General features: G+C 37.1%; 1 protein-coding gene across 3 annotated transcripts in view; it reads left to right on the top strand.

The window, feature by feature from the left end:
• LOC115209231 (transcriptional enhancer factor TEF-1-like) overlaps positions 1-26,107 on the top strand; it is a 121,211-nt gene extending 95,104 nt beyond the window's left edge. For 2 of the 3 annotated variants that reach the window (XM_029777504.2, XM_029777505.2), the window contains exons 3-12: positions 2,588-2,721; positions 7,919-8,083; positions 12,246-12,280; positions 14,188-14,347; positions 14,689-14,751; positions 16,271-16,378; positions 18,413-18,471; positions 20,739-20,820; positions 21,471-21,623; positions 23,308-26,107. In XM_029777504.2, coding sequence (XP_029633364.1) covers positions 2,588-2,721; positions 7,919-8,083; positions 12,246-12,280; positions 14,188-14,347; positions 14,689-14,751; positions 16,271-16,378; positions 18,413-18,471; positions 20,739-20,820; positions 21,471-21,623; positions 23,308-23,421 — 1,073 coding nt within the window. In that variant the 3' untranslated portion in view covers positions 23,422-26,107. Of the gene's footprint in view, positions 1-2,585; positions 2,722-7,918; positions 8,084-12,245; positions 12,281-14,187; positions 14,348-14,688; positions 14,752-16,270; positions 16,379-18,412; positions 18,472-20,738; positions 20,821-21,470; positions 21,624-23,307 lie in introns of all 3 variants that reach the window. The other variant, XM_036500851.1, reaches the window with a different exon arrangement.
• The last annotated feature ends 504 nt before the right edge of the window (positions 26,108-26,611 follow it).

Here is a 26,611-nt window from a genome sequence, read left to right as displayed (position 1 = left end):
TCAGCTGACCGGAAAAAAAAGTGTTGGTAAATTGGACTTGAATAGGAAATAAAAAAATCATTGTTATTATTATTAAAAGGTGCTGAGCTGGCAAAATTGTTAGCCAGACAAGATGCTTGGCAAAATTTCTTTTCATCTTTTTATGTTCTGAGTTCAAATCCTGCTGAAGTCATCTTCACCTTTCATCCGCTGGGGTCGATGTGATCAACTCCCCTCCCTCAAATTGATGGCCTTTTGCCAAAATTAGAGAGTATTATTATTAGTATTATTATTATTAGTAGTAGTAGTAGTAGTAGTAGCAGCAACAACATTAGCTGATGATTAATGTCTTTTTTTATTTGTTTAGTTTTTATCCAGCCAGTCCACTCGCTCCAGAAGCAGACTCTCTTTTATTCCTTTCATAGAATCTGTTGATATGTCTGTCTGTTTGTCCTGTGTGGAAGAAGTCTGTTCAACTGAACAGTTTAAAAGGATCTGCTGAAATAGGCTGATATGAAAGGGGCAAGGGTTGAGCACCACAACGCTACATGGGTCACTGTTGTGTTCATACATTAATCATCCATTTCCCAGCCTTGCATGGGTCAGATGGAATTTACAGAGGCAGATTTTGTACAGCTGGATACCCTTCCTGTCACCAACCCTCACCTGTTCCCATATAATTAACCTTTTTAGCAACACAGCCGTGCTTGCCATTTGAATCTCATCCTGAACATTTTTGACCTGTCGTTAAATCTGAGCCATTGCAGACATATTGATGTGATCGAAGGGTGTGACCTCGTGACCTCATGACCTCATGCTGTGAAAGTACCATTCATTCATTGTCATTCCTTTCTTTGTACTTGTAACTGTTGGAAACTTTGTACATAAGATGCATCGAGGCTTTGGAATTGTATGTAATCTTCCTGGTGTTACAGTTTTGTTTTTAACCCCTTTTTCTTATCCTATTTAAGAATATAAAAATATATTTCTGTCATTGATAATCTGGTGTTTAGAAAAATATACCACATGTATTTTTAGTGCTAATCCATACTGTTAATCCACACTGTGTTAACCCTTTTGTTACTGTATTTATTTTAAGGTACTCTGTGTTTCTTTCAATTAATTTTAAATATAGCAAAGAATTTAGTAAAATAACTTAGTTATATCAATTAAGCTAGTGTTAGGAACATAAATTGTGACTAAGGTTTGGTGAAAGATTTTAATCCACAACTTATGAAAACAAGACATTTGTACTACAGGGTCCAGAGACGGTATTAAAAGGGTTAATCTGTTCTTTGTGTAAATATGGATTACCAGAGAAATCCTTATGTCTTTTTTGCAGTTTACTTCCAAATATTATTTGTTTAGTTTTTACTATTAAACTTGGTCTCTCTTCCAGTTTCACTCGGCTTCTCTTGTTTTTGTTGGTTTATGTAAAAAGCTGGATTTTGATTTCAATACTTGCTGAATTTATTCCTCTTTTTTTTTATTTCCACTTCGGGCTTCCAGACCCTGGTCAAACCGTCCAACCCGTGCTTCCCAGACCCCGATCCAACCCGTGCTAGCACGGAAAATGGACGTTAAATGATGATGATGATCACACACACTCACACACATTCTCTTAAGATATTCTTATAAGTTACCTTTCATGATGTGTGTATTTATTTCAAAATCCTGTTCAGTCTCACGTAACCTCAGGTTCTCATCCAGAACAGAAACAAGTACCAACACTTCCATGTGGTACACTTGAACGATTGGGAAGGTGTCTTCACATAAAACCATTTGTTGCTTTGTTAACACACACACACACACACACACACACACACCCGACTGATGCCAGCATGGAAAATGAACATTAAATGAGCGAATCTCTTCAGTTATAGCCTTGGGCAGACCAAAGCATTGGGAGTGGAAGAAGCTCATCATGTGTGTGTGTGTGTCTCCTTGTCATGATATCATATGGTGGTTGTAAATGGGTGTCACTGTCATACAAGCAGTGTCAATCGTGTATAATATTCTGCAGAAATGTATTTGGCCATGGAGGAAATATTACTTGATTGGAAACTGGTGAAGGTTGGAGACAGGAAAGGCATCTGGCTGCATAAAATCTGCCTCAACAAACACCATCCAATCTATGGAAGCATGGAAAAGTGAACATTTTAAAAAAAATGATGATGATGTGTGCATGTATGGAAGCATGTATAGATATACATATATACAAACATACCCTCCTCCTCCGCCTCTTCCTTCAGTAAAACTCTTTCATGAATACCAATATTTACTTTAAGCTGTTGGTTGATCTGCTGCCAAAAGTTAGTTTTATCATCATATTTACTTTCAGCAACTGACTAAGCTTGTAACATTAGTGTGTGTGTGTGTGTGTGTATTTGTGTGCCTGTGTATGTGTGTGTGTATGTGTATTTGTGTGTGTGTGTGTGTGTACACACAAATAAGATAGCATTCAACTAGTTTCATCACTTCTTCCATAAAAGCAACAAATACATGACTGGGTTCGTTTCTGATAAAACTAAACTTTCCTGTTTCATTTCTGTTTTTATCGAATAAAAAAATATTTTAATCTGATTTTTGTGTTTGTCTTCTGTTTTAGGTCGAAACGAGTTAATAGCACGTTACATCAAATTGCGTACAGGTAAAACGCGTACACGGAAACAAGTCTCAAGTCATATACAAGTTCTAGCTCGAAGAAAAGCAAAGGAGATCCAAGCACAGTTTAAAGTTCAGGTAAGTGTTTTTCCCTGTTGCTGGGAAATTCTTTCTAAAGTCCTCCGGTTTTTCTTAACAAAGTGTTGTGGTGGCTTGTAGCTCTGACTGATATCACCAATGTGATTCTATTTTATTAGAGTACAGTCCACCCGTTAACGTAATGGTACCACTGCATGCAGTAATAGTAACTATTAAGACATATCCTTGGATGGAGGGACTTCAGATTTTCTTGTATTTTGGGAGGGTCGTGATGCCAATAATAAATACATGCACTGGTTCTAGTTCACTAACCAATTAACTAATTGATTGATTGATCATTCAATCAGCCAAGTTTGTCAAATTCACCGTTTGATCATCATTTGCAACCTAATCAATGCTGTTTCTGCTTCAGTTCGGAGAGGTGTGTGTGTGTGGTGAGGGGGTGTCTACTCAAGACCTGGAAGAGAAACGGCTCGGCATTAATGTGGCCATGAAGAGTGATGAAAGGACTTTGACAGACTTAATTGGTTAAATGACAAATAATGAATGATTTCAAATTTTGGCACAAGGCTAGCAAGTTTTAGGGGGAGGGGCGAGTCAGTTACATCAACCAATTGAATAATAATAATAATAATAATAATAATAATAATAATAATAGAAATGCATGTGTTTATTATTTGTACGATGACCGTCCCAAGATCTGCTTCAATACTCTAGTTGATATCAATAATCTTATAAACCAAATATGAAAACAAAATGTTGCTATATATATTAACTACACCATAATGAAAGTGGTGGTGGTGGTTGTGGTGGGGTGCACCTGTTATTGTTTTGTGTCTTGTTAAGTTCTTGTGTGTGTGTGTGTCTTTTTGTCTCAACATCACAATAGTTGTGAGTGAGTGTTGCTTTTCCTAGAAGCAATGTCATTCACTTGTGATATTCTGTGAGAACGTGTCTGGCCATGGGGAAGCATTACCTTACTTCGAAACAGGTGAAAGTTAGTGACAGCTGGAGCACCCAACCATAAACAAATCTGCCTCAATGAATTTCGTTTGGCCCATGGAAAAGAAGACATCAAAATAATGTCAACAATGATGATTGGAATCTTCCCATCACCGTCCACTTTCCATTTTATTATTATTTTTTTTGGTTTGGGTTGAAAGAGTTTCTCTCCATTTTATTCTCCAGATTTTTATTTTAGTAAATTTTTTCTGAATTTTATTAAAAAAATTATTACTTGAGGTTTTATTCTTTTTCTTTTTTTTTTCTAAAGCTTCAATTTACTTCTGCCATCAGCCCCCCCCCCCACCTCTGTTAAAGCCACAATATTTGTTCATTTGTTTCTTGAACTGGATTTGTTGTTATTAATGACCGGTACTTATGAATTGCCAGTCACACTATTATCTCCTCGGTGGCAGCCACACGTTAATCTCCTCCAATATCTGCAGGGTTTCACTTGAAGCAATCCATCACCATTTATCCAATTGTATATCATTGTTAGATTTGAGCCTTGTTACTACAATTAACGACTCTGCTCTACTAACGAAGTGCAGTTTGCCTTTATTTTAATTTTTTTTTTTTATTTAGCCCTAGGACCCTTAAAGTCCCTTGGTTCCCGTGGCATACATGTGACAGGTCCAACATTCCTCCTGAATTGGATGCCAGTCTGTTGCAGGCACTGCCCTCCCCCCCTCCACCCCACAAAAAAAACCAATATTGCCTACTACAGACCCAAAAGTGGACCCCCTCTGCCCCAGCTACGCTAGTGGTTGCAGGGTACAGGGCCAGTGATATTGAGGGGAGGGGATGATAAGTTGATTACATTCACCTCAGTACTTGAACTTTATTTTCATTGGCCCCTGAAGGGAAGAAAGGCAAAGTTGACCGTAGCAAGATTTGAATTGAAAACAGAAGAAATGGCGCCAAGCATTTTGTCGAATGTGTTCAGGAAATTCTGCCTGTTTGGCGCCTTTCACTTAACCACACTCAATGCCAATGATCATTCACCAAACCAAACACATCTCCAGTTCTTTCTGGCATTCTACCATATTACCTGTGATCCTAACCTCCGTACATATAGACTGAAGTATGTATGTATATATATATATATATATATATATATATATATACACACACACATATACAGTCTAAGTAAATGAAACTGCAATATCTGTAGTAAAGATATCAGCTCTTCGTAGCTCATGTATCAAGGTTTTAATGTCTCCATTTAAGAATTCTTCTTCGGCAACTTTTACATTCATACATTTCGCTCTTATTCCAGAATATCTTTTACTGTTTCTAACAAACGTTTAACAACATAAACACTCTTCTTTACTTCTCCAATAAATCATTTTGTTTCACCCTCAAATTTTATTATTTCTGTAATGCATATTTCATATATATATATAGTTGTCCCACCCTTGCCAGCATGGAAGGTGGATGTTTAAAGATGCTAATGATAGTGAGTTTTATAACAAAAATCTATATCCGTTTCCTAGAAATTCTCTTGTATATATATATAATATATATATATATATATATATATAAATATAAACAAGGTTGTTAGCAGCACACATTTTATTCAGTTCTCAAAGCAATTTGATAAATTCTTTAAACTTTTTTGATCCTATTCTAATTATTAAACATCTTAACTATTTACCTTGACTTGAAATAGAAATATGGCTGTGTACGTGAAGGCTACGTTGTAAAAGTTTGGTGAGTAGAAAAATTGAGGCCAAGTAAGTTGCTTTTCGGGATGTTGGTGAAGCTCTTCTGGGTTTTTACAATAATAACTGCAACACTTTGAACTTCAGGGTTGCAGATGTATATGTTCAGGGCACACGTCTAATATTGCATGGGACATTCAGATAGAGCAAATCCTTTGGTACCGCACAGTTTCCCTTGTTAAACTCATATACGACATACCCATAACACAATTCATCAGCTTACACTTCTCTTATGTTGGTTGTTTTTTTCTCCTCGCTCTGCAAATCAAATCAGTTTTGTTATTTTATTTGATATTTATTTATTTGGAGAAAAGGAAAATGCATTTAAAACAAAATAGAAGGGAAAAAACTATTTTCCTCATCTTAACACTCAGCCTGTCGTTGTATGTCTTCTGTTTCCTTAGTGTTGCCAGGAGAATCACCACTGTGTAAGTGTGTATGTATATATGTATGTATAATATTATCATTTCACTTTGGTTATAGTGATTCTAATAACCAGTTGTTAAAACTCAATAGAATTAAACCTTAGAGCAAAGAATTATGCTACTCCCCTATTGAGGGGCCCGTGTCTTGCAAATTGCCTGGCGATCTCACTGGTGCTGGTGCCACATAAAAAGAAGCATTCAGTACACTTTGTAAAATGCTTGGCATCCAACTTTAAAAACCTTACCAAAACAGACTGTGGAGCTTGGAGCAATATTCTAAGTCGCTGTCTCCTGTCCAACTGTTCAGCACAGAAAAACAGACATTTGATGACAATGACAATGGATGGATGGATGGATATATATATATGTATACATTCCTATGGTTAATAGATTAGAGATAGGTATTCTCTGTATAGAATACACTTTGTCGTGCTCAAGAGATTTGAACTTGAGCAAAGAGAAGAGTCATTGTAAGGATGAACAAGTTAGGCAAGTCAGTCTACAAAAACTATTATGAAATCCATTTATACACACGCATAGAGTTGACATGAAATTAGAAACTGTGAGGCATGAAAACATTTGACTTTCAACTGTGGAGCTTGAGGAAGATAAAGGGATAAATAACAGCAGTTCTTAACCACATGCGGCTCCCAGGGCCACACTTGGCCCTCAAGCATCCTTTCGACTGTCTTCCCTCTCTAAATATAATAAATTTTTCTTTAAATGGCTTGTGCTTCACTGGTTTTGGTGCGGCCATCTAAAAGAATCCAGGTTTTGGATCGGGTGAGAAGCACTGGGATGGAAAGAAGTTGCTTTAAAAACGTTTTGGATTGGAAAAGTCAAAGGCGTCGGCGTCGGCAGCGTTTGAGTTGCACAGACATTGTTATTGTGTTTTTGTATCCAGACCCTGAAAACATCCAGTTTGTCTTTTTAAGTTTTGAAGGAAGATTAAAATTTGTAAAATAATAAAATATAAAAAGTGAATGAAAAAAAAAAACATGTAAAACCTTTTAAATGTTTATTTTAAATTGAAAATGATAAAATAAGGGTTATGAAAGTACTGTTCTGTGATTGTAGGGAAAGTTAGGAGTGGTGGAGAGAAGGGACAAAGAGGCTGCTAATGACAGAGACAAAGATGAAGTGGTGTAAGCAATTACAGGGAAAGGAAGCTGCAGAAAGTAATCTCTGTGTTTTCAATCAAGATGACAACGGAAGATGAACGAGAAATGCAACAGTTTTTATTTGAATGGATTCACAGATTTTACGATCATTTTAGAGAGATGCAAAAATTGCCTCAAAGTTTTGGTTAGATATACTTTGATGAGAATATTGGGATGTTTCTTTTCTAGTTTAAATTGTCAATTATCCCAGGAGACTACAAAGTAGGAGAGAAGTTGGTCATAATGGATGAAAGCCAAGAGCTTTGAGCAAAGATGGTCTTCAAATGAAGAATAAAAACTTTTTTATTAGAATATATAAAAATGTTATCATTTTCTCTTTATCCAAAAGATTATTTTGGTTTTGGTTACATACATAGATATACTTACATTAGGATCATCTTTGTATAAAATTTATTTTATTGCATTTGGAAAGTTCCTTTCTGGTCAAATAAGCCATAATGAAATATGTTTATAAAAAGAAAGACTAGATAATTAAATAATTAGAACTGGAAATAATTAAGCTAGTGAAACAATTTAATTATTTTTAAATGAAATTGTAATTTTGAAAGCCTCCAGTTCAGTTTTGTGGCTTGTGCTTTATAGCTCAAGTTATCAAAGCATTTTTGTTATATTTTAGATTTAGGTTAAATTTAGTAATTACAGAAATTTTGAACCATCGCAAAGATAAGAAAAGAAATAGTATTTTAAATTAATTTAAGCTTTTTGAAGATTGGTAAAATAGAGAGTAAATATTTTTTGTTCTTTTGGCATCTGTTCCTATTTAGATGGAAAATCAATACAAAATTGTGAATAGGGGTCATGTATGACCCCACTTGGCCCAATGTGAAGTCCTTGTTTGCTTTTACTGAACAAAGGCACAAATGCTTTTTGTTGTTTCTAATAATGTGCACCGTTTCCTCCTTAGGACCAAGCTGCCAAAGACAAAGCACTGCAGAGTATGGCTTCAATGTCCTCGGCACAGATTGTCTCAGCCAGTGCCATACACAACAAGGCCATCGCATCTGGATTGGGTGGATTGTCATCAGGAATGTCTCCAGTCAGGCCGACATACTCTGCTGCCCCTGCAGCTGTAAGTATATCCCTCTGCTTGTTTCCCTGGCCAGGGCTCTTGAAATATTGAGGGGAGGGGCTGCCTCTCCTCTCAATATTCATTAACATGTCTTTTGTCTTGTTTCAGACTTCTTTTTTTTTTTTTTAACTGGCCATGCTGGAGCATTGCTTTGAAGGTTTTAGTCAAACAAATCAACCCTAGAACTTATTGCCAAACTGCTACATTATAAGGATGTAAACAAACCAACACTAGTGGTTGTGGGGTGGGGGGCACAAACACACGCACACACACACAGATATATCTCTACACACAATGAGCTTCAACACAGTTTGTCAACCAAATCCAATCTCAAGGCATTGACTGCCGGGGTCTATTGGAGAAGGACAAATGCAGTGGGACTGGACTCAAAAGCCTATGGTTGCAAAGCAAGCTTCTTCACCATACGTAGGGATTTGTGGCAATAAACCATCACACCGATCAGGTTTTAGGGTTTACAGACTTACTGACCCAGCTCCCTTAACGTAACAAGAATAATGAGGATTATGTTGGTTATTAGGGGAAAAGATGGAGTGTCTAGGGGTGACCACTGATTTCATCAGTTGGTCAGGTGAGTCACACACACATTTACAGATAGCTAGATAACAACAGTGTCATTTTAATGCACCCTTTTCCATGTTTGCAGGGGTCAAACAGATTTTTCAGACAGATATCCTTGTAGCTAAGCCCCCACCTGTTTCTCTCTCTCTAATATTTCTAAGGTAATATTTTCTCATGGCCAGACATGCTTTTGCAGAATTTACACACACACACACACACACATGCACACGCACACGCAAGGGGCCACTCTCAGTTTCCATCCACCAAATCCACTCAAAAAGCCTTAGTTGGTTTAGAGTTCTGGTAGGAGATACCTGTCTAAGGTGCCATGCATTGGGACCAAACATAAAGGATCTAATTGACTTTTTTGGGGTCAAGTTTAAAAAAATAAAAACCCTTTTCAGTCATGAATGATCCTGGGATTGCACCAAGGAGTTTGCCTCCCATCCACAAGTCTGGGCAAGGTTGTTTGTGGAAGACCAGCAGTCACCTATGCAAACTAGCTTCCATTCTCCATGCCACTGATGTTATCCAAGGGAAAGGCAAAGGGGCCAATGCAGCTTGGCACCAGGCAAAGGGGCCAATGCAGCTTGGCACCAGGCAAAGGGGCCAATGCAGTTGGCACCAGGCAAAGGGGCCGACCCAGCTTGGCACCAGTGACATCACCACAACTCATTTCTACGGCTGAGTGAACTGGAGTAATGTGAAATAAAGAGTCTTGCTCAAGAACACAACACAGAGCCCATTCCTGGAATCGAACTCTCTACCTCATGATTGTGAGCCTGACACTCTAACCACTGAGCCATGCACCTTCAGTTGGAGGGGTGGGGGCAGGGTTAACAAATTAGAAACTACAGTGGTAACGAAGTTTCAGGAACTACCTTGAATCACTATGATTTGGAAATATTACCTCAATCGACCCTCTTCAAACTTGGTCCCCCATATATCAACATAGATATTATACCCAGGTCTGTGGAGGCTCAGTGGTGAGGGCAGCAAAATCACGGTCATAGGATTGCGGTTTCGATTCCCAGACCAGGCATTGTGAGTGTTTATTGAGCGAAAAAACACCAAAAGCTCCACGAGGCTCCGGCAGGGGGTGGTGATCCCTGCTGTACTCTTTCGCCACAATTTTCTCTCCTTCCTGTTTCTGTTGTATTTCAAAGGAGCCAACCTTGTCACACTCTGTGTCACGCTGAGTCTCCCCAACAACAACTACATTAAAGGTGCACGTGTCTGTGGAGCCCTCAGCCACTTGCACGTTAATTCCACGAGCAGGCTGTTCCGTTGATCGGATGAACTGGAACCCTCGTCATCATAACTGACAGAGTGCCACGATGTACCCAGGTCTGTTACGTATCTTAATGTGGATTTAATTTCAGTGAGTACCTGACTCATCACCAACGATGATGATGATGATGAGTCAGGTATGGATTGATTTTGCAGGCATGTTGAATGGATTATGGGAAATTGTCCTTTTCCATTGTTGAAGATGAATTTATGACAACAGGTGGCAGCACAATAGACATAATAGATAAGGAGGGAGACAATGGGATATTAAAATTGAGGCTGAATTACACTTTTTAATGCGACTGAACGGAAATGTTGTTGGGAGTGAAGACAATATTTTCATTTAATTTGTTTTAATTTTCAACAATTTTGGTGTTTCGAATAACATTTTGTGAATTATAGAGATTATGGTGGGATGAAATGGATTGAGTCTCTGCAGAAGTTTTAAATCTCACAGCGGCTGCTCCAGTCTGGATTTATAACAACAACAACAATAATGGTTTCACATTTTGGCACAAAGCCAGCAAGTTCGGGGGAGGGGTTAAGTCGATTACATCAACCCCAGTGTACAACTGGTACTTACTTTAGCAATCCCGAAAGGGCAAAGTTGACCCCGACAGAATTTGAACTCAGAACGTAAAGACAGATGGAATGCTGCTAAGCATTTTACCCACCATGCTAACGATCCTGCAAGCTCACCACCTTAATAATAATGATGATGATGATGATGATGATGATAAATTGAGGAGAACAAATTGCCTGACACCAGAGGCTGCAGGTTGCAAGCCTGCTACTCATGCATTCCAAGAGTTCCAACAAAAAACCAGAGTTAAAAATAATAGTAATAATTTCTCTAAGGAATTTTACAGGAGTGGTGATGGTGGTGGTGAGGGGGCTGGTTGATTACACTGACTCCAGTGCTTGACTGGTCCTTATTTTATTGAACAACCCCTAAAGCAAAGTTGGCTTAGGTGACATTTGAACTTAGAATGTAAAGATGGACGAAACACTGCTAAATATTGCTGGTGTTTTAATGATTTGTGCCAGCTTCCCACCTTAATAATAATAATAATTAATAATAATAATAATAATGATGATGATGATGATGATTAACTCAAATTTTGGTACAAGGCCAGCAATTTTTGAAGGAAGGGCTCAGTCAGTTACATCGACTGCAGCACCTGAATGTTATTTTATCAACCTTGACAATAATAATAATAATAATACTAATAATAATAATAATGATGATGACAATAATAATAATAATAATAATGATAAGCCTTTCTACTAAAGGCACAAGGCCTGAACAACAACAACAACAACAGTGTTACAAGTTAGTAAAAGACAAAATTGCAAGAATTTTGTGGGTAATGAAGAGAGTAAGTGTCCTCCCTGTAGTTGTAATGGTGGTGGTGGTGGTGGTGGTGGTGGTGGTGGTGGGGCACTAACAACGATGTTTGAGAAATTGGGATTGACGTGAGGGGAGAACATACTCTAAAAACTTCTCTGGTCCTTGGGTGTTAAGTGTTGTGGAAAGAGACCCTGTGAGACCCTTCACAACAGGTTGCTGCCTGCTTTCACAGAATTAACTAGAATAAGTCAAACTGAGAGCTCTGAGAAGTAAAATATAATAATAATAATAATAATAATAATAACAAGCATATTGTATACGATACTTGGCTGCACACCTCATCAGAAATTGACTTCCATCTTAAAATGTCACATTGGTTCACAATTTCAAAATTTAATAAAAATATATCTGTAATTAACAATTCCTGGCTTTTAATGAAGTCCTATAAATGTTTGGTGCTTTATTATTACAAAAGATACTCTTGCTTAAATTTTGAAGGAGTTCTTTCTTTCAGTTTATTGAAAACAAAAGAGAAATCTCAACAATTGAATATGTTTGGTCAAGGAAAAAGTTTTTGGTGTTCAACTCTTTAGGATTCATCTGACTCTATCAAATGTGACGTTTATTTATTCACATTGTTTGGAATTAATCAGGTATTATCCTGTAGCATTGAGATTTCAAGGATGTAATTGTTTATTTTAAAATGACATTGTAAGGCAGGTGTGAGAGGCTGGATCTGGCCAGTTTGAGCATTAAAAAAAAAAGCATAAAATATTTGTGCCTGTTTAAAGGCTAAAGGCTTGCATCAGAATTAAATAGTTTAGGAGATTTGTTGATGTGTGTGTGTGTGTGTGTGTAAAAGACTATCTGGCTATGCATGTCACCATGTCAGCCTTATATATTAGCTGTCATATTAAATGGTTTTGTTTGTTTCTCTTGCAGTTCTGGGGACCAGGAATGCCACCCCAAACACCAGAGTAAGTACTTTCCTAATGTTGTGTCTCTTCCGTTTCAATAAATAGTCATCTTGTTACCATTACATTCCTGCCAAATAGAATCAATCTGTTGATGCTATTTCGGTCAGAGTTCCCTGTTTTGATATCCAAGAACTGGCTTCAGACTGCTGATGCTGTTAATTATAGAAATTTCCTGATTTAAAATGATCAAAAATTAAAAGTTTGTCCATCAAACTTTCATGTTTATATTCCAGACATGATGACAAAGATATTTTAATCAAATGCTTCATTATTTTCTAAATTAATTGGCACAAAGGCAATATATTTCAGCAGAAATATGCTCACCAAAGGCAGTTCTTATTCTCCCATAATCTCCTCTACTCATTATCTCTGTTCACATTTCTCTCGTTTACATGTCCTTCGTTGCAACCATCAGGATTATATCTGTTCCTCTTCTGGTTTATCTTTAATATAAGAATGATTTGGAAATTTCCATCGTTTAGTTAATGAACGAAAGACTAACTAGATTGAAACATGGATTTAATTTTCTCACTTTTACTGTAATTATGTTGACAATTAGGATCGTATTTTAAATTTCCATTTGGTAAAAGCCAGTATAAAATGTTGGTTGGTTGATTTCTGCAGTCATAGAAAGAGGGAGAGAGAGAAAAAGCAAAAGAGAAACGGAGGGTTTACATAAAAAGGTGCAGAATGAGGGTCGTAACTTTCTGGAAAATTTTTTATGAATTTTGAGATTTTTTTTCTTTCTATGGTATGGATTGCAATTATATTGATAAAATTCAGGAAAATAATAATTTGTTGTAAAAATACAAATGAGAAATTTGTTTTATTTTATATTAATGTAATGAATATTCTTCTTTTAAAAATTAGTATCCGTTTCATTATTTTATATAAACACCAAGAATTTGATAAAAGTTAAGTTATAATTATTGTATGTCTGCCATATTTTCTGATACTATATCTCTGGTGGCAAAAGTAGACTTCCAAAGTTACTTCCTGTTTTAAACTAATCTAAATTAAGATTCACCATTAAAATTTCATATTCATTTTAAGTTTCAAACACCAGCTTCATAATTACTAAATTCTTCATTATTTTGAAAATTAATTGTAATAAAGGCAGATTATTTCAATAGAAAAATAGTAATGAAGGGGCTACAACAGCTAATGATGATGATGATGATTATAATAATAATAATAATAATAATAATCCTTTCTGCTATGGGCACAAGGCCTGAAATTTGGTGGGAGGGGGGAGAGTTGATTACATTGACCCTAGTATTCAGCTCATACTTATTTTATCGACCCCGAAAGGATGAAAGTCAAAGTTGACCTCGGCAGAATTTGAACTCAGAACATAGCAACAGACAAAATACCACTAAACATTTCGCCCGGCATGCTAACGATTCTGCCAACTCACTGCCTTAATAATAATAATAATAATAATAATAATAATAATAATAATATAATAATAATATAATAATAATAATAATCCTTTCTATTGGAAGCACAAGGCCTCAAATTTTGGGAGAAGGATTAAGTCGATTGCATCGACCCCAGTACATAACTGGTACTAATTTTACTGACACCTGAAAAGATGAAAGGCAAAGTCAACCTCAGCAAAATTCGAACTCAGACCCTAACAGCAGACGAAACACCACAAAGTATTTCCACCAGCATCCTAACAATTCTGCTAGCTTGCTGTCTGAATAATAATAGTAGTAGTAGTAGTAGCAGCAGCTAATTTATTTATACTGGAAATCTCACAGGCAGGTACTTAGGGGAATAAATAACCCCTCTGCCCCCCCACCACCAAAAAACCTCCATTTCATAAACCCTCACACCTTGCACTATTTCAATATAATACTAAAACCTTTTGCTTCCTTCCTTCTGTTCTCCTCCTCATCCAGTGTGAAACCGTTTGCCACTCCACCTTATGGCTTAGATACAAAACCCAACACATCACACAATGAAGTAAGTCCACCTTGGCAAGGTCGGTCGATTGCTGGTCCGAAATTACGTTTGGTTGAGTTCTCTGCTTTCTTGGAACATCATCGGGAGCCAGATTCAGTAAGTTTTTCCCAATAATTTCGGGGGGGGGGTTCCCTTCTTCTTCTCTTCTTCTTCTTTCTTCTTCTTCTTCTTCTTCTTCTTCTTCTTCTTCTTCTCTTCTTCTTCTTCTTCTTCTTCTATTTCTCTTCTTCTTCTTCTTCTTCTCCTTCTTCTTCTTCTTCTTCTTCTTCTCCTTCTTCTTCTTCTTCTTCTATTTCTTCTTCTTCTTCTTCTTCTTCTTCTTCTTCTTCTTCTTCTTCTTCTTCTTTCTCCTGTAAAATAAATTATTTTAATTATTTTATTTTTTGGCAAACTTCATAAAATTAATTTTGCTTTTCTCTCGTTCTTTCTTCATTCAGTATCACAAACATTTATTTGTACACATAGAATCAAATGCCAGCTATTCGGATCCTTTACTGGAGGTGAGTAAATTGATTCCTTGTTAAATATTCTGCTATTATCATCATCATCATCTTCATCACTAACACCAACACCACCACTGTCATCATCATCATCATCATCATCATCAACAACAACACCAAACAGTCCTGTTCCATGAGTTGGACAGTTTGACTCGATTCAATAGACTCCAGTTGTTTTATTTTTGGTTTGGTTTCTGTGGCGCTGGATACCCTTATTATTATTATTCATCATCATTCATTTAGCGTCCGTTTTCCATGCTAGCATGGGTTGGACGGTTCAACTGGGGTCTGGGGAGCCCGAAGGCTGCACCAGGCCAGTCAGATCTGGCAGTGTTTCTACAGCTGGATGCCCTTCCTAACGCCAACCACTCCGAGAGTGTAGTGGGTGATTTTATGTGCCACCGACACAGGTGCCACACGAGGCTGGCAAACGGCCACGCTCGGATGGTGTTTTTTATGTGCCCGCAGCAGGGAGGCCAGTCGATTATTATTATTATTATTATTATTACCAACCACTTTACTGAATGGACTGGTGCTTTTTTTTTTTTGTCTTCCATGCCACCAACTCTAGGGAGGTCACCCTGCAACTGCTCTGTTATTCAAAAATGGATTATTACATTTTTTTTTAAGAATTTTCCAAAATTAAAGAGGACCCTAGTTGGCTGAGTTGTGAGATTATTAGAATTGCAGATCCACATTTTGTATCCTTTTACCATTCCTAGATTGTGTTTTTGGCTAAGTCTCTTAGTTTTCTGTGACTCAGTCCACAAAACTATAAATAAGTACCATTTTTCGGTGCAGTGCTCCGTTCCAATCATTTCATGTATTTTATTATTTTGTAGAAGTGAGTTCCATTTAATTTCTTGGCCATTAATTAGGTAATGAGAAACATCTCCAAGATAACCTGAAATTGGCGTAATTTCCAGGAATTTTGTACCTTTATGAGGATTTGAATAGAATCGACCCTCTTGATACCAGCCTTTCTGAGATTGCCCTTCTTTTTATGATACAAATTTTCTGTTTTAGAATGATCTCAATTAAAATCTTCCATCAAAATTTTATTTTATTTAAGTTCTCATCTCCTGTTTATAACGACAGAGAACAAAGTTATTTGACTAAATTCTTCATTCAAAATCAATAGAAACAAAGGCAAACAAACTTATTAAGGACTATTGATGTATTTTGGAATCAATAATGCCCAATGTTGTTATTATTTCAAATTTAGGTAAAAACAGTCAAAAACTATATCAAACCCCTACTAAAAGCTCCCTAAAAACCAGATGTTGGAAATGTTTTCAGATGGTTACCGACCACAAAGAAGAAATTATTAGGTTCAGACTGAAATAAATTTCGACTAAAACTACAAAATTAAAGGAACTCATGTAAATCTGGGTTTACAAATTTGGTGAGGAGAGTGGAAGAAGAAGAAGATGAGACGATTTTGGTGTTGTTAGTGATGTTCATGTCAATGTTGATGACTCTGGGATTGAATTCCTTTTTATTTCTCTTCCCTTTTTAGGCTGTTGATATCAAACAAATATATGATAAATTCCCTGAAAAGAAAGGTGGTTTGAAGGAATTGTATGATAAAGGTCCTCAGGCAGCATTTTTCTTAGTTAAATTTTGGGTAAGTTTCCTGCTTTTCTTCATTTCTCTGTATTTAGAGATTTCCATTCATCCATGGATATATAGTCACGTGTGTGTTTGTAGTTGACACACTTTGTAAGCTACTAAGCATGTTTATACATATATACATATGATTAAGGGAACACTGGCAAGTTATTTTTTTTTAAATGTTAATAGATTTAATATATATATATATATATATATATATATATATATATATATATATAGGCGTAGGAGTGGATGTGTGGTAAGTAGCTTGCTTACCAACCACATGGTTCTGGGTTCAGTCCCACTGCGTGGCACCTTGGGCAAGTGTCTTCTACTATAGCCTCGGGCCAACCAAAGCCTTGTGAGTGGATTTGGTAGACAGAAACTGAAAGAAGCCCGTCGTATACATGTATATATATATGTATGTGCGTGTATATGTTTGTGTGTCTGTGTTTGTCCCCTTAGCATTGCTTGACAACCGATGCTGGTGTGTTTATGTCCCCGTCACTTAGCAGTTCGGCAAAAGAGACCAATGGAATAAGTACTGGGCTTACAAAGAATAAGCCCCGGGGTTCGAGTTGCTCGATTAAAGGCGGTGCACCAGCATGGCCGCAGTCAAATGTCTGAAACAAGTAAGAAGAGAAAGAGAAAGATATATTTTATTTATATAAAATCTATTAACGGTTTTTTAAAAAATAACTTGCCAGTGTTCCCTTTTGATATACGCCGTAATCACATTTGGTTAAAATGGCTTATTGATGTGTTTTGCTCCTCTTTTTTTCCCCTGACGAGATGATTGCATTGTTTTACATCATTTTATTGCCTCAGGAATAATATCAATGTTTTCTTTGAAACATATGTCGGAAGTATAAAGATTTGAATAACATCTGCGTTTAACTCCATTTCTTAATTTATTTATATTTATTTATAAATTAGGAAAGGAAACAAAATAATAAATTGAATATTTGAATCAGGAAATTTTCAAGTTCAATCCAGTTTTCTCTGTAAACAAATGACAAATCAAGTTAGACTATGTTTAAGATTGCAAATTGTGTATATGTGTGTGTGTATATATACACACAACTCCAACCACCACCACCACCACCACCACCACCATGGTCACTGCTACTACTGCTATTTCAGCCACCGGTCATTTTCACAATTACAGCCAACGAGTCTAGTCAATGCACAAGACAACCATTATGCTTCCCCTCCCCCACAAAACACCCCCACGTGGACTCTGCTGAGACCAGTAAGAAACAATTATGAACTTTTTTATTACACTTAACTTTTAAAAATATTTTTGATAAGGTTCGTTTTTTCAAGAAGAACCGAAACATGTAAAATCTCTAATACAATTAAAATTTATCTTATATAATGGCGTTTTTGCCACCATGTAATCTTTACTTCAGACAGTAAATCAATTTCTCTTTTTAACTCCAAGAAATTGAATCATATTTTGTATAAGAATATAGAATATTTTGTTGTATTTAGTTACAACAGAAATGTATTTAGTGAACCTCCTGGTTTCAACCTGGTTGACTCTCATCAGTTTTGACAGAGGCAAACATTGTTTGCTCTTGTGGCTGAGAATCTATGAATATTCATTCTATACAAATGAACATAACATAGTTTCAATGTCTGGCACACTTGGGTTGGCAGCCATGTCTCCTCCCCTTGCACAACTCCCAGTCATCACAGTTCTTTGTCATTTCTTTTGTGGTGAAGGTAACAGTTTCACATTTGTCTTCCCCACTTTGTCACAAGTCTCCCTTTTCTCACTTCACGCACGTATCTCCAGCTGTCCCCACCCTGTCATCCCCATCACATGGCCCTACCATCACAGTTCTCTCTCATTCTCCTCTCTCCCCCTCACACATACACACACACACACACGGTCCTCCTATATTGAAATTGCAAGAAGCCCTAAAGGGACAGCATCTCTCTCCTCACCTTTGCTGCTCAATTTCCCCTCTGTCTGTGTGTCCTATATGTGCATTTATGTATAAGTACGAGTTTTGTAAATTGCTTTTTCTTTTCTTTCCAGGCTGATCTGAATACAAACGGCCAGGATGATGCTAGAGCATTTTACGGTGTTTCTAGTCAGTAAGTAACCATTATTCATGCGGAAACAATGACAAACACGTCACGGACTTGATCCAAATGCCCCACTTTTCTGATCCATGAAACTATAAAGAAAAATTTCACCATGGAAACAAAAAACATGAAAATACTGTTTTGATCTTTAAATCTTGAACCCTTTTTGATTCCTAGCAATTTGTTGGGGTCATTACTCAATCACTGAACATAATCCCTTATTTTTCATGCAATTATTAAATGGGAGCTATGGCTTGGCCCTCATCACTATTGGTTTTCTCTAACATGTTATTTACTTGATGAACAAAAGTGAAACAGCATAAAATTAAAATAGCCATTTCTGGAACATACCAAATCTACAGAAAGGTATGATGCGGTGGTTTCCGTTGGAGTGAAGCCAACAGCATCCCAGCTGTGGATCATGAGAGATGCCAGGTGTGTTAGGGCCATTCTAAGCCTTGTCGTTTAATAATGAATATCCACTTGTCATACCTAAATGAAATTTGTCCCTTTCTTGACAAACAGGAAACAGCAAACCCTACATTCGCTGGGATTCTGGGAAGGTTTGCTGGACTGCAATGAATTCAGTGTTTGCAAATGAAAGAGCATTCAATTTAAATAGCCATCTATGTACCACACTTAACACACACACACACACACACACATTAAAATACCATTGAAAGGCATGATGCTGTAGATTTTCATCTGAGAGAAAGTCTCTTGGTAGGTATGTTGTATCCAGAACAACATTTACCTCTATAAAAAAAAAACTCATGATCAGAATAAGAAAGAGGAATTTTAAATTTAAATCTATAAAAATGGTCAAGTGACATTAGGGGGGTACTTCATGTTTCTACAATTTCTGATGTTTTGGTAATTATCAGTTTTGTGTTTTTCATGTCGGCATGGGAAAGATGAACATGGGTTGGTGACAGTGGCCTTCCTATCGCTAAACCACACCTGGCTTTTCAAGTAAGAGAGAGAGAGAGAGAGAGCTCTTATTCATTATGTCTTGAATGGTTTGTTGACAGAAGAACTGACAGCACCCATCCATCCCAAACAGGTAGAAATGCAAAGGAACACCGACACACACACACACACTGCCATGTATATGTATTTATCTCTATAGGTTACCTGTAGAATTCAGAGCCAGGTACATTTCAAGAGTTATTGCTGTATATATATGTACACACACCCACCCATGCTGGCATCATGTGCAAAGGACCCTCTGTAAGGTGGTTACCATTGGGAAGGGCGTCCAACTGTAGAAGCCATAGCAAAGCAAACAACTGGAGCCGAGTGCAGCTCTCCAGCCTTGCCCAGCTCTGGTTAAAACATCACAAAATGGACATTAAATGATGAGAGAGAGATAGAGAGACTTTACAAGACGGTCTTATTTCAATTACCATCCACCAAATCTGTTGAAGGCTTTGCTTGGTCTGGGCTTATTAGTAGAAGACGACACTGAAGGCATCTTGCAGTGAGACTGAACCTAAATCCATGTGGTTGGCAAGCAAACATCTTAACAACCACCCGGCCAAGGGGAAGATAACTGCTGCCAGGTTTGAGTTTCTGAGGCGAAGTGTCAAGAGTTATCTACCTTAGATAGGAAAACTTGTTAAAAGCGAGAACAGCAATGAACGCAATTGTTTGTAAAATAATGTTTGAAATATTTCAACTGAATGACCTGGGAAAATGTTTTAGATCTTAGTTAGAAATGGTAAATTAAGTAAAATCTGAGTTCTTTGACTGAGATTAATCGAGAAGTTGTCTGTCAACAAATAATTTCTTCCTTTTAAAAATATAAACGGTGGTGTTAATGATTTCATTTTATTTAGACACACAGACACAGCTATGGCTGTGTGGTAAGACAGTTGCTTCCCAACCACATGGTTTCAGGTTCAGTCCCACTACATGACGCATTGGGCAAGTGACTCCTACTCTAGCCTTGGGCCAACCAAAGCCTTGAGAGTGGATTTGATAGGCAGAAACTGAAAGGAGCCCATCATATATGTGTGTGTGTGTGTTAGTTTGTTTGTGTCTCCTTGCTTTGGCATTAAGTGATAGTTGTAAATGAGTCACACAAGCAGTGTCATTCATTCCTAATATTCTGTGAAAGCACAGAATGGTCATGGGCAAATGTTACTCAACAGGGAGGGCCTCCAGCCATAGAAAGTCTGCTGCTTCAATAAAGAGCCATCTGACCCATGCAAACATGGAAAACTGGATGTTAAAATGATGAGGAGGATGATTTATTCCTGTTTTTTTAATTCCAGATACGAGAGCACAGAAAACATGACTATCACATCTTCAACCAAGGTTTGTTCTTTTGGAAAACAGGTTGTTGAAAAAGTAGAAGTAAGTTTCTTCACCCTTCTTTGCAAATGCTTTCCTCTCCTTTTTGTCTCCAGACTTTTCAGAATCTTTCTGCTCTCCTCATATTTCATTTCTCTCTTCACAAACTCGTTTATCGGTTCACTATGAGTTGCTCTGTTCTGTCTGTTCATCTTTTCGTTGCCATATTTCTATGGAAATGCACTTTCTTTATTTTAATTAATTTTGAAAATAATGAAGAATTTGGTAAAATAGTATGGTTCTTATTAAGCTGGCGTTTGGAGCATTAATCTGAAATTTTGGTGGAAGGGTTTAATTCAGATCCCTTTAATCCTTTTGTTTCAATTGATTTTGACTCAAAATGTAAGCAGCTGCCAGAAATGCTGCCAAGAATTTCACTGGATTCTGCTGGCTTATTCTCTTAAAAGTATGAAATCCTAACAGAAATCAGGAATGGTGACTTCAAAGTAGATTGGAAGTTTCAAGGCTGTTAAAATATATTTCATTCTTTGTTAAAATTTACTGGGAAATACATTGAAATTTAGCCGTTATTAGATTAATTGAATAATAAAACGACGAGTTTATTAATCAGAAAATATTTGCTTTTGAGAACTGATGCATTTTATAAATGTTGTTTGATCGAATTCTGTATGAGTGTTTTTTTTCTATTTTAGACGGAATTTCCTCGATATGAAGGTGGCAAATGTGTGTATCGCATCACTCGTTCACCAATGTGTGAATATATGATCAATTTCATCCATAAACTGAAACATCTACCTGAAAAATACATGATGAACAGTGTTTTAGAGAACTTTACCATATTGCAAGTAAGTACTGAAGACTTCTTTTGATATTTATTGAGAAGAAGTTTAGGATTTCGGACAGAGTGTGGCAGAAAGCGTTCCACATTCCACAGGTTAGGAAACACTTGCTGTTCACTGATCCAAATCATGAAGGAAAGTTAGAAAAATGGTAAAACATTAGCCACATGAAGACCTTATTTCTCGCCTGTCTAACTTGACTAGAGCCACACTAATGACCATGTAAAACATGGAAGGTTTTTTTCTGCTGCTGCACCCTGTATTACAGACCAGTTTGTTATTTGGTCTTTGTGCCATGTCCACTTTCACAAACGACTGGAGACAAACAGAATCTCTTGTGTAATGCGACTCTTTTATAGGTATCGTGACAAGCGTACACACGTGCGCAGCCCCCCCCCCACCTTATACCCAAATAAGACCTTATTTATTTTCTAGTGCCTGTTGTCTGTTATCTTTATGCAACAATCCTTTAGAAACTTCTGGACCTTTTTCTACCAAGAATCATTTAAAGTGCACTGGAAAATTGTCATTACTGGGGTCAATTGGAACAGGTCAGAACTGATGGGCCCTCACCACAAGGACCAGAGTAACATAGGACCCTATGAATAATTGTGTTGTCCCCTTGTGTCCTACTTTTCCATGACTTGTCAGTTTTAATCCCTTCTATTTCTCCGTTGCACATTTCTTACACCATTTCCATTCAACACAAAAGACTCGTTGACCATTCCTACAGAGTTTGGCATTTAGCATTTATTTCAGTCATTGGACTGTGGCCATGCTGGTGCACTGTCTTCAAGGATTTAGTCACACAAATCAACCCCAATAAAAATTTTTTTATGTCTGGTACTTATTCTGTCAGTCTGTTTTACCAAACTGCTAACTTACAGGGATGTAAACAAACAAACACCAGTTATCAGGCAAACAACAATGACCAGGCATAGAGTGTTTCCATCAACCAAATCCACTCGCAAGGCATTGGTCAGTTTGGGGCTATAGAAGAAGACACCTGTTCAAGGTGTCATGCAGTGGGACTGAACCCAAAGCCACATGGTTATCAAGCAAGCTTCTTACCCTCACAGCCACGCCTGCCTTACAATTATAAATCTCTGATTATAAAACATCAAATGTTTGAATTAAATAAGCAGCTCTTATGGATTCCTTGAGTTCTTCCAATTCCTCAATATCCATTTGCCATAAGGCAGCAAGGAGCTGGCAGAAATGTTAGCTCGCCGGGTGAATTGCTTAGCAGTATTTCGTCTGTGGTTACGTTCTGAGTTCAAATTCCACTGAGGTCGACTTTGCCTTTCATCCTTTCGGGGGTCGATTAAATAAGTACCAGTTACGCACTGTGGTCGATGCAATCGACTTAATCCGTTTGTCTGTCCTTGTTTGTCCCCTCTATGTTTAGCCCCCTGTGGGCAATAAAGAAATAGGATTCATCTTACTTAATGTTCTGAGCTCAAATTCCACCAAGGCCGACTTTGCCTTTCATCCTTTCGGGGTCGATACATTAAGTACCAGTTGCTTGGTGTGTGTGTGTGTGGGGGTCGATCTAATCACCTGGCCCCCTCCCCCAAAATTTTGGTCCTTGTGCCTACAATAGAAAAGAATGTCCCTTTGTCCCTTTGCCATTCCCAAACATTGTTTTCGCTTCGTTCTTCATTTTTCTTTCTTCTCTTTCTGTCTGCAGGTAGTAACCAACCGAGAGACCCAAGAGACTTTGGTGTGCATTGCGTATGTATTTGAAGTGTCCACCAGTGAGCACGGGGACCAACACCACATATACCGGCTGGTCAAGGAATGAAGCTCATGTCTCCTCTCATCAGCACACGCACACACACACACAAACACAAACACACACACACACACGCGCGTGTCACAACAATCTTCTGCCGTTTGTTTCCTGGTTTTTTTTTTTTCCAAACCACATGAGGAGTTGGGGGTGAGACACATCAATGCCACATGTACACAGTTCGTGATGGCTGCCTCATGGCTTCATGTATCTCCTGTGTACACTCAACACTAAACACAACTCCAGTGCCTGTATAAACGGTCTGCTAGCCCAGAATAGGAATGGAATATTTGTCGATCAAAGCTGTCTGTAAAATTTGGTGGAAACTTTTTTTTTTGTAGGAAGTTGATTTTTTTTATTTATTTATATATTTTTCTCACATTTGTCTTTAAAAAAAAATGATAATAATTCTTGGAAAAGAACAAGATACAAGACTAAAATATGAAACTGAAATAATCATTTAAAACAATTTTTTTTTTAAAGTCTTGTGTCATAATCATTACATCAATGTTGTTATTATCATTATTATTATCATTATTATTATATTATCATTGTCATAGTCATCCTTATCATCATTGTCATCAATTTTATTTTTACCTTCCTTGAAGGCCGACACAGCTCTCACACCTATTTGCAGCTGACCTTTTTTTTTTTTTTGGTATTTACGATTATTTTCCAAATTGTGACCCTACCTTGATAAGGGGCTGGGCTAGACTGCTCAGAAAAAGTTTCACACCGTCTTGCCTTCTAACATTCTGTAAGCATGTGCAACGTGTGCACGTGCTCAAATACGCACAACACAAACACACACACACACACTCTCTCTCTCTCTCTCTCTCTAGAAATGACACTCAACTATAAAACATCATAATGAGTTTAACTGATAAAAAAAAAACAAAAGACCTCAAAACTTGAAGAACAAAAGTCAAATGTTTTGTACTAAAGAAAAAAAAAATTATATTCCTGGCCCACCACCACTGTCCCGGATACTGGGAACAGAATGGAAAACTCAAGTAATCCTGTCAACATTTGAAGAATTTGAATCAATAATGGTGTGTGTGTGTGAATGATGTCTAGGTAAATTAATGCTGTAATTGAGAATCTTTACATAGATGAGATTAGCCTGGATTATCCAACAAATGGAGTCAATTAGACTGGATTGTTCACCCATGGTATTAAGAATTTTTTTCTTTCTTTTCACCAAATTCAGAAAGTTAGAAAGAGTTCTTGCTCTTTTAATTAGGAAGAGACGATGAGATGCAGTTTGGTTTTGTGCCAGGGAGAATTACTATGGATGCCATCTTCTTAGACGGACAACCGTAGAAGTAAACCTGGAGAAAGCTTTTGACAGAGTTCCTTGTTCTGTGACTTGGTGGTTTGTGAGGATGCTAGGGCTAGAATTGCTTGTGAGCACCATACAAGCCATATTAAGGTGTGCTGTCAGTGAAGTGATGGTTTGCTATGAATACTGCAATGAATTTAGTGCAGAAGTAGGGTTTCACCAGGCTCCAGTATTCAGTCCCTTGCTATTCACCATAGTCCTCCAAGCCATAATTGAGGAATTTAAAGCTGCCTTCGGAACCAATTATGTACTGATAACCTCTTTCTTTTATTGGAAGCAAAATACCAGGTGTGGAAGACAAACTTGCAAGCAAAGTTAATTTAGCAAAGACTAGCATTGTTTTAAGCAGGAAAGACTTTCATCAGGTGAATAGCTCTGATTGGTATTTTGGAAAGGTGTAGGTAGGAATTCCTAACGATGTAGCCAGTGCCAAGAAATGGAATTGCAGGAAGGTTAACAGAGGAAGTAGATTTTGTGACAACAAGAAATTCCTCAGCAATTTTTGTTTTGCTGTGGTTCCAGTTGTGAATCTGACCATTTGAAAGTTGAATGTCTTGACCACATGTAGAACATCATGTAGCACATGGAAAGCTGACATTTTGACATGTTGTCTGATATCTTATCAACGGAGTTTATTGACTTTGGGAGTTTCATTCACAACATGGCTGTCGTATAACAAACTACAACCAAAACAACAAAAACCCCTTCAAACAAACTGCTAACCCTCACCCCATTCTTTCTCTCTTTTCTTAATTCATTAACGAAGATTGGCTTTGAAATCTCTCATTTTTAGAATTTAAAAATTTTTCTTTCATATTATATTTTATTTATTTATTAGTGGTTTTTTTTTAATGAAATTGATGAAATTTCTGAAGCAAAAAGGCTGATGTCATTGAGTGATGAAAGCCAACCATATTCACCATCATTCATTACTCTTAAATAACCAGTTCTGCCGAAGAATTACTCCTGTCTTTGTATTACTTTGTCTTAAAAGTGATCAGCCAGCCAGAGTAATTAAGTAACTAATTAAGTACTTTAATTAATTAACTTTGTGAGCTGCTGTCATTAAAAACCGAATCCCTCCACTTTCAGTATGATGAGTGACCATACTGCTAACCGAATGCTGCTGAAGAAACCCTCTCGGAAATAACCAGATTGCAACGTGTCTGCCTTATGCCGAAACAAAATGCAGGAATTAAAGCTGAGCTGAGCTGTGTGTGTGTGGTGTGTGTGGTGTGTGTGTGTAAGCAGAAGGATTGTAGTTTTGCTCGAAACATTGTTGTACGGAAGGAGAAAATGAATGCAAAAGAGAAACGTGGAAAGCTCCGAACAATGCAAATAGTTGTGTGTTCAGGCCGAGAAGCTTATCTTGAGAAGAATGGAGTCAAAGAAATGTGTCAGTCAGGCAGAATGGAAGCATCTCTGGCAATACACATTCCTTTGACTGTATTCTTCTGGAGACGGGTCTTCACACCTGAAATATACCTGGGAGGGGGGGGGGGTTTAAACACTTTGCTTTCTTAGCATTCTTTATCTTTCATTTCATTCATTATTTTACATGTGTGTATATATATATATATATACATATATATATAATGTGTGTGTAGATAGATTGATAATTTTCATACATATTAATACATTTTCTGTGCACAATGAAAACAGTTGTATATTACACACACACACACACACACACATAATTAAGCAGAATTTGTATTAAAATTGGACATTATTATTATCAAACAATCAAATTTTGAGACTTGAATATTTTATATTCTCAATTGTCTTCTTTTTCTTTCATTTTCATGGAATAACTAAAAAAAAAATCTTATTGTTTTACACTTGTAACCTCTTGCAGCTGAA

This window comes from Octopus sinensis, linkage group LG3 (assembly GCF_006345805.1).
Source record: "Octopus sinensis linkage group LG3, ASM634580v1, whole genome shotgun sequence".
Classification (NCBI taxonomy): domain Eukaryota; kingdom Metazoa; phylum Mollusca; class Cephalopoda; order Octopoda; family Octopodidae; genus Octopus; species Octopus sinensis.
This window is presented reverse-complemented; position numbering and strand designations above follow the sequence as displayed.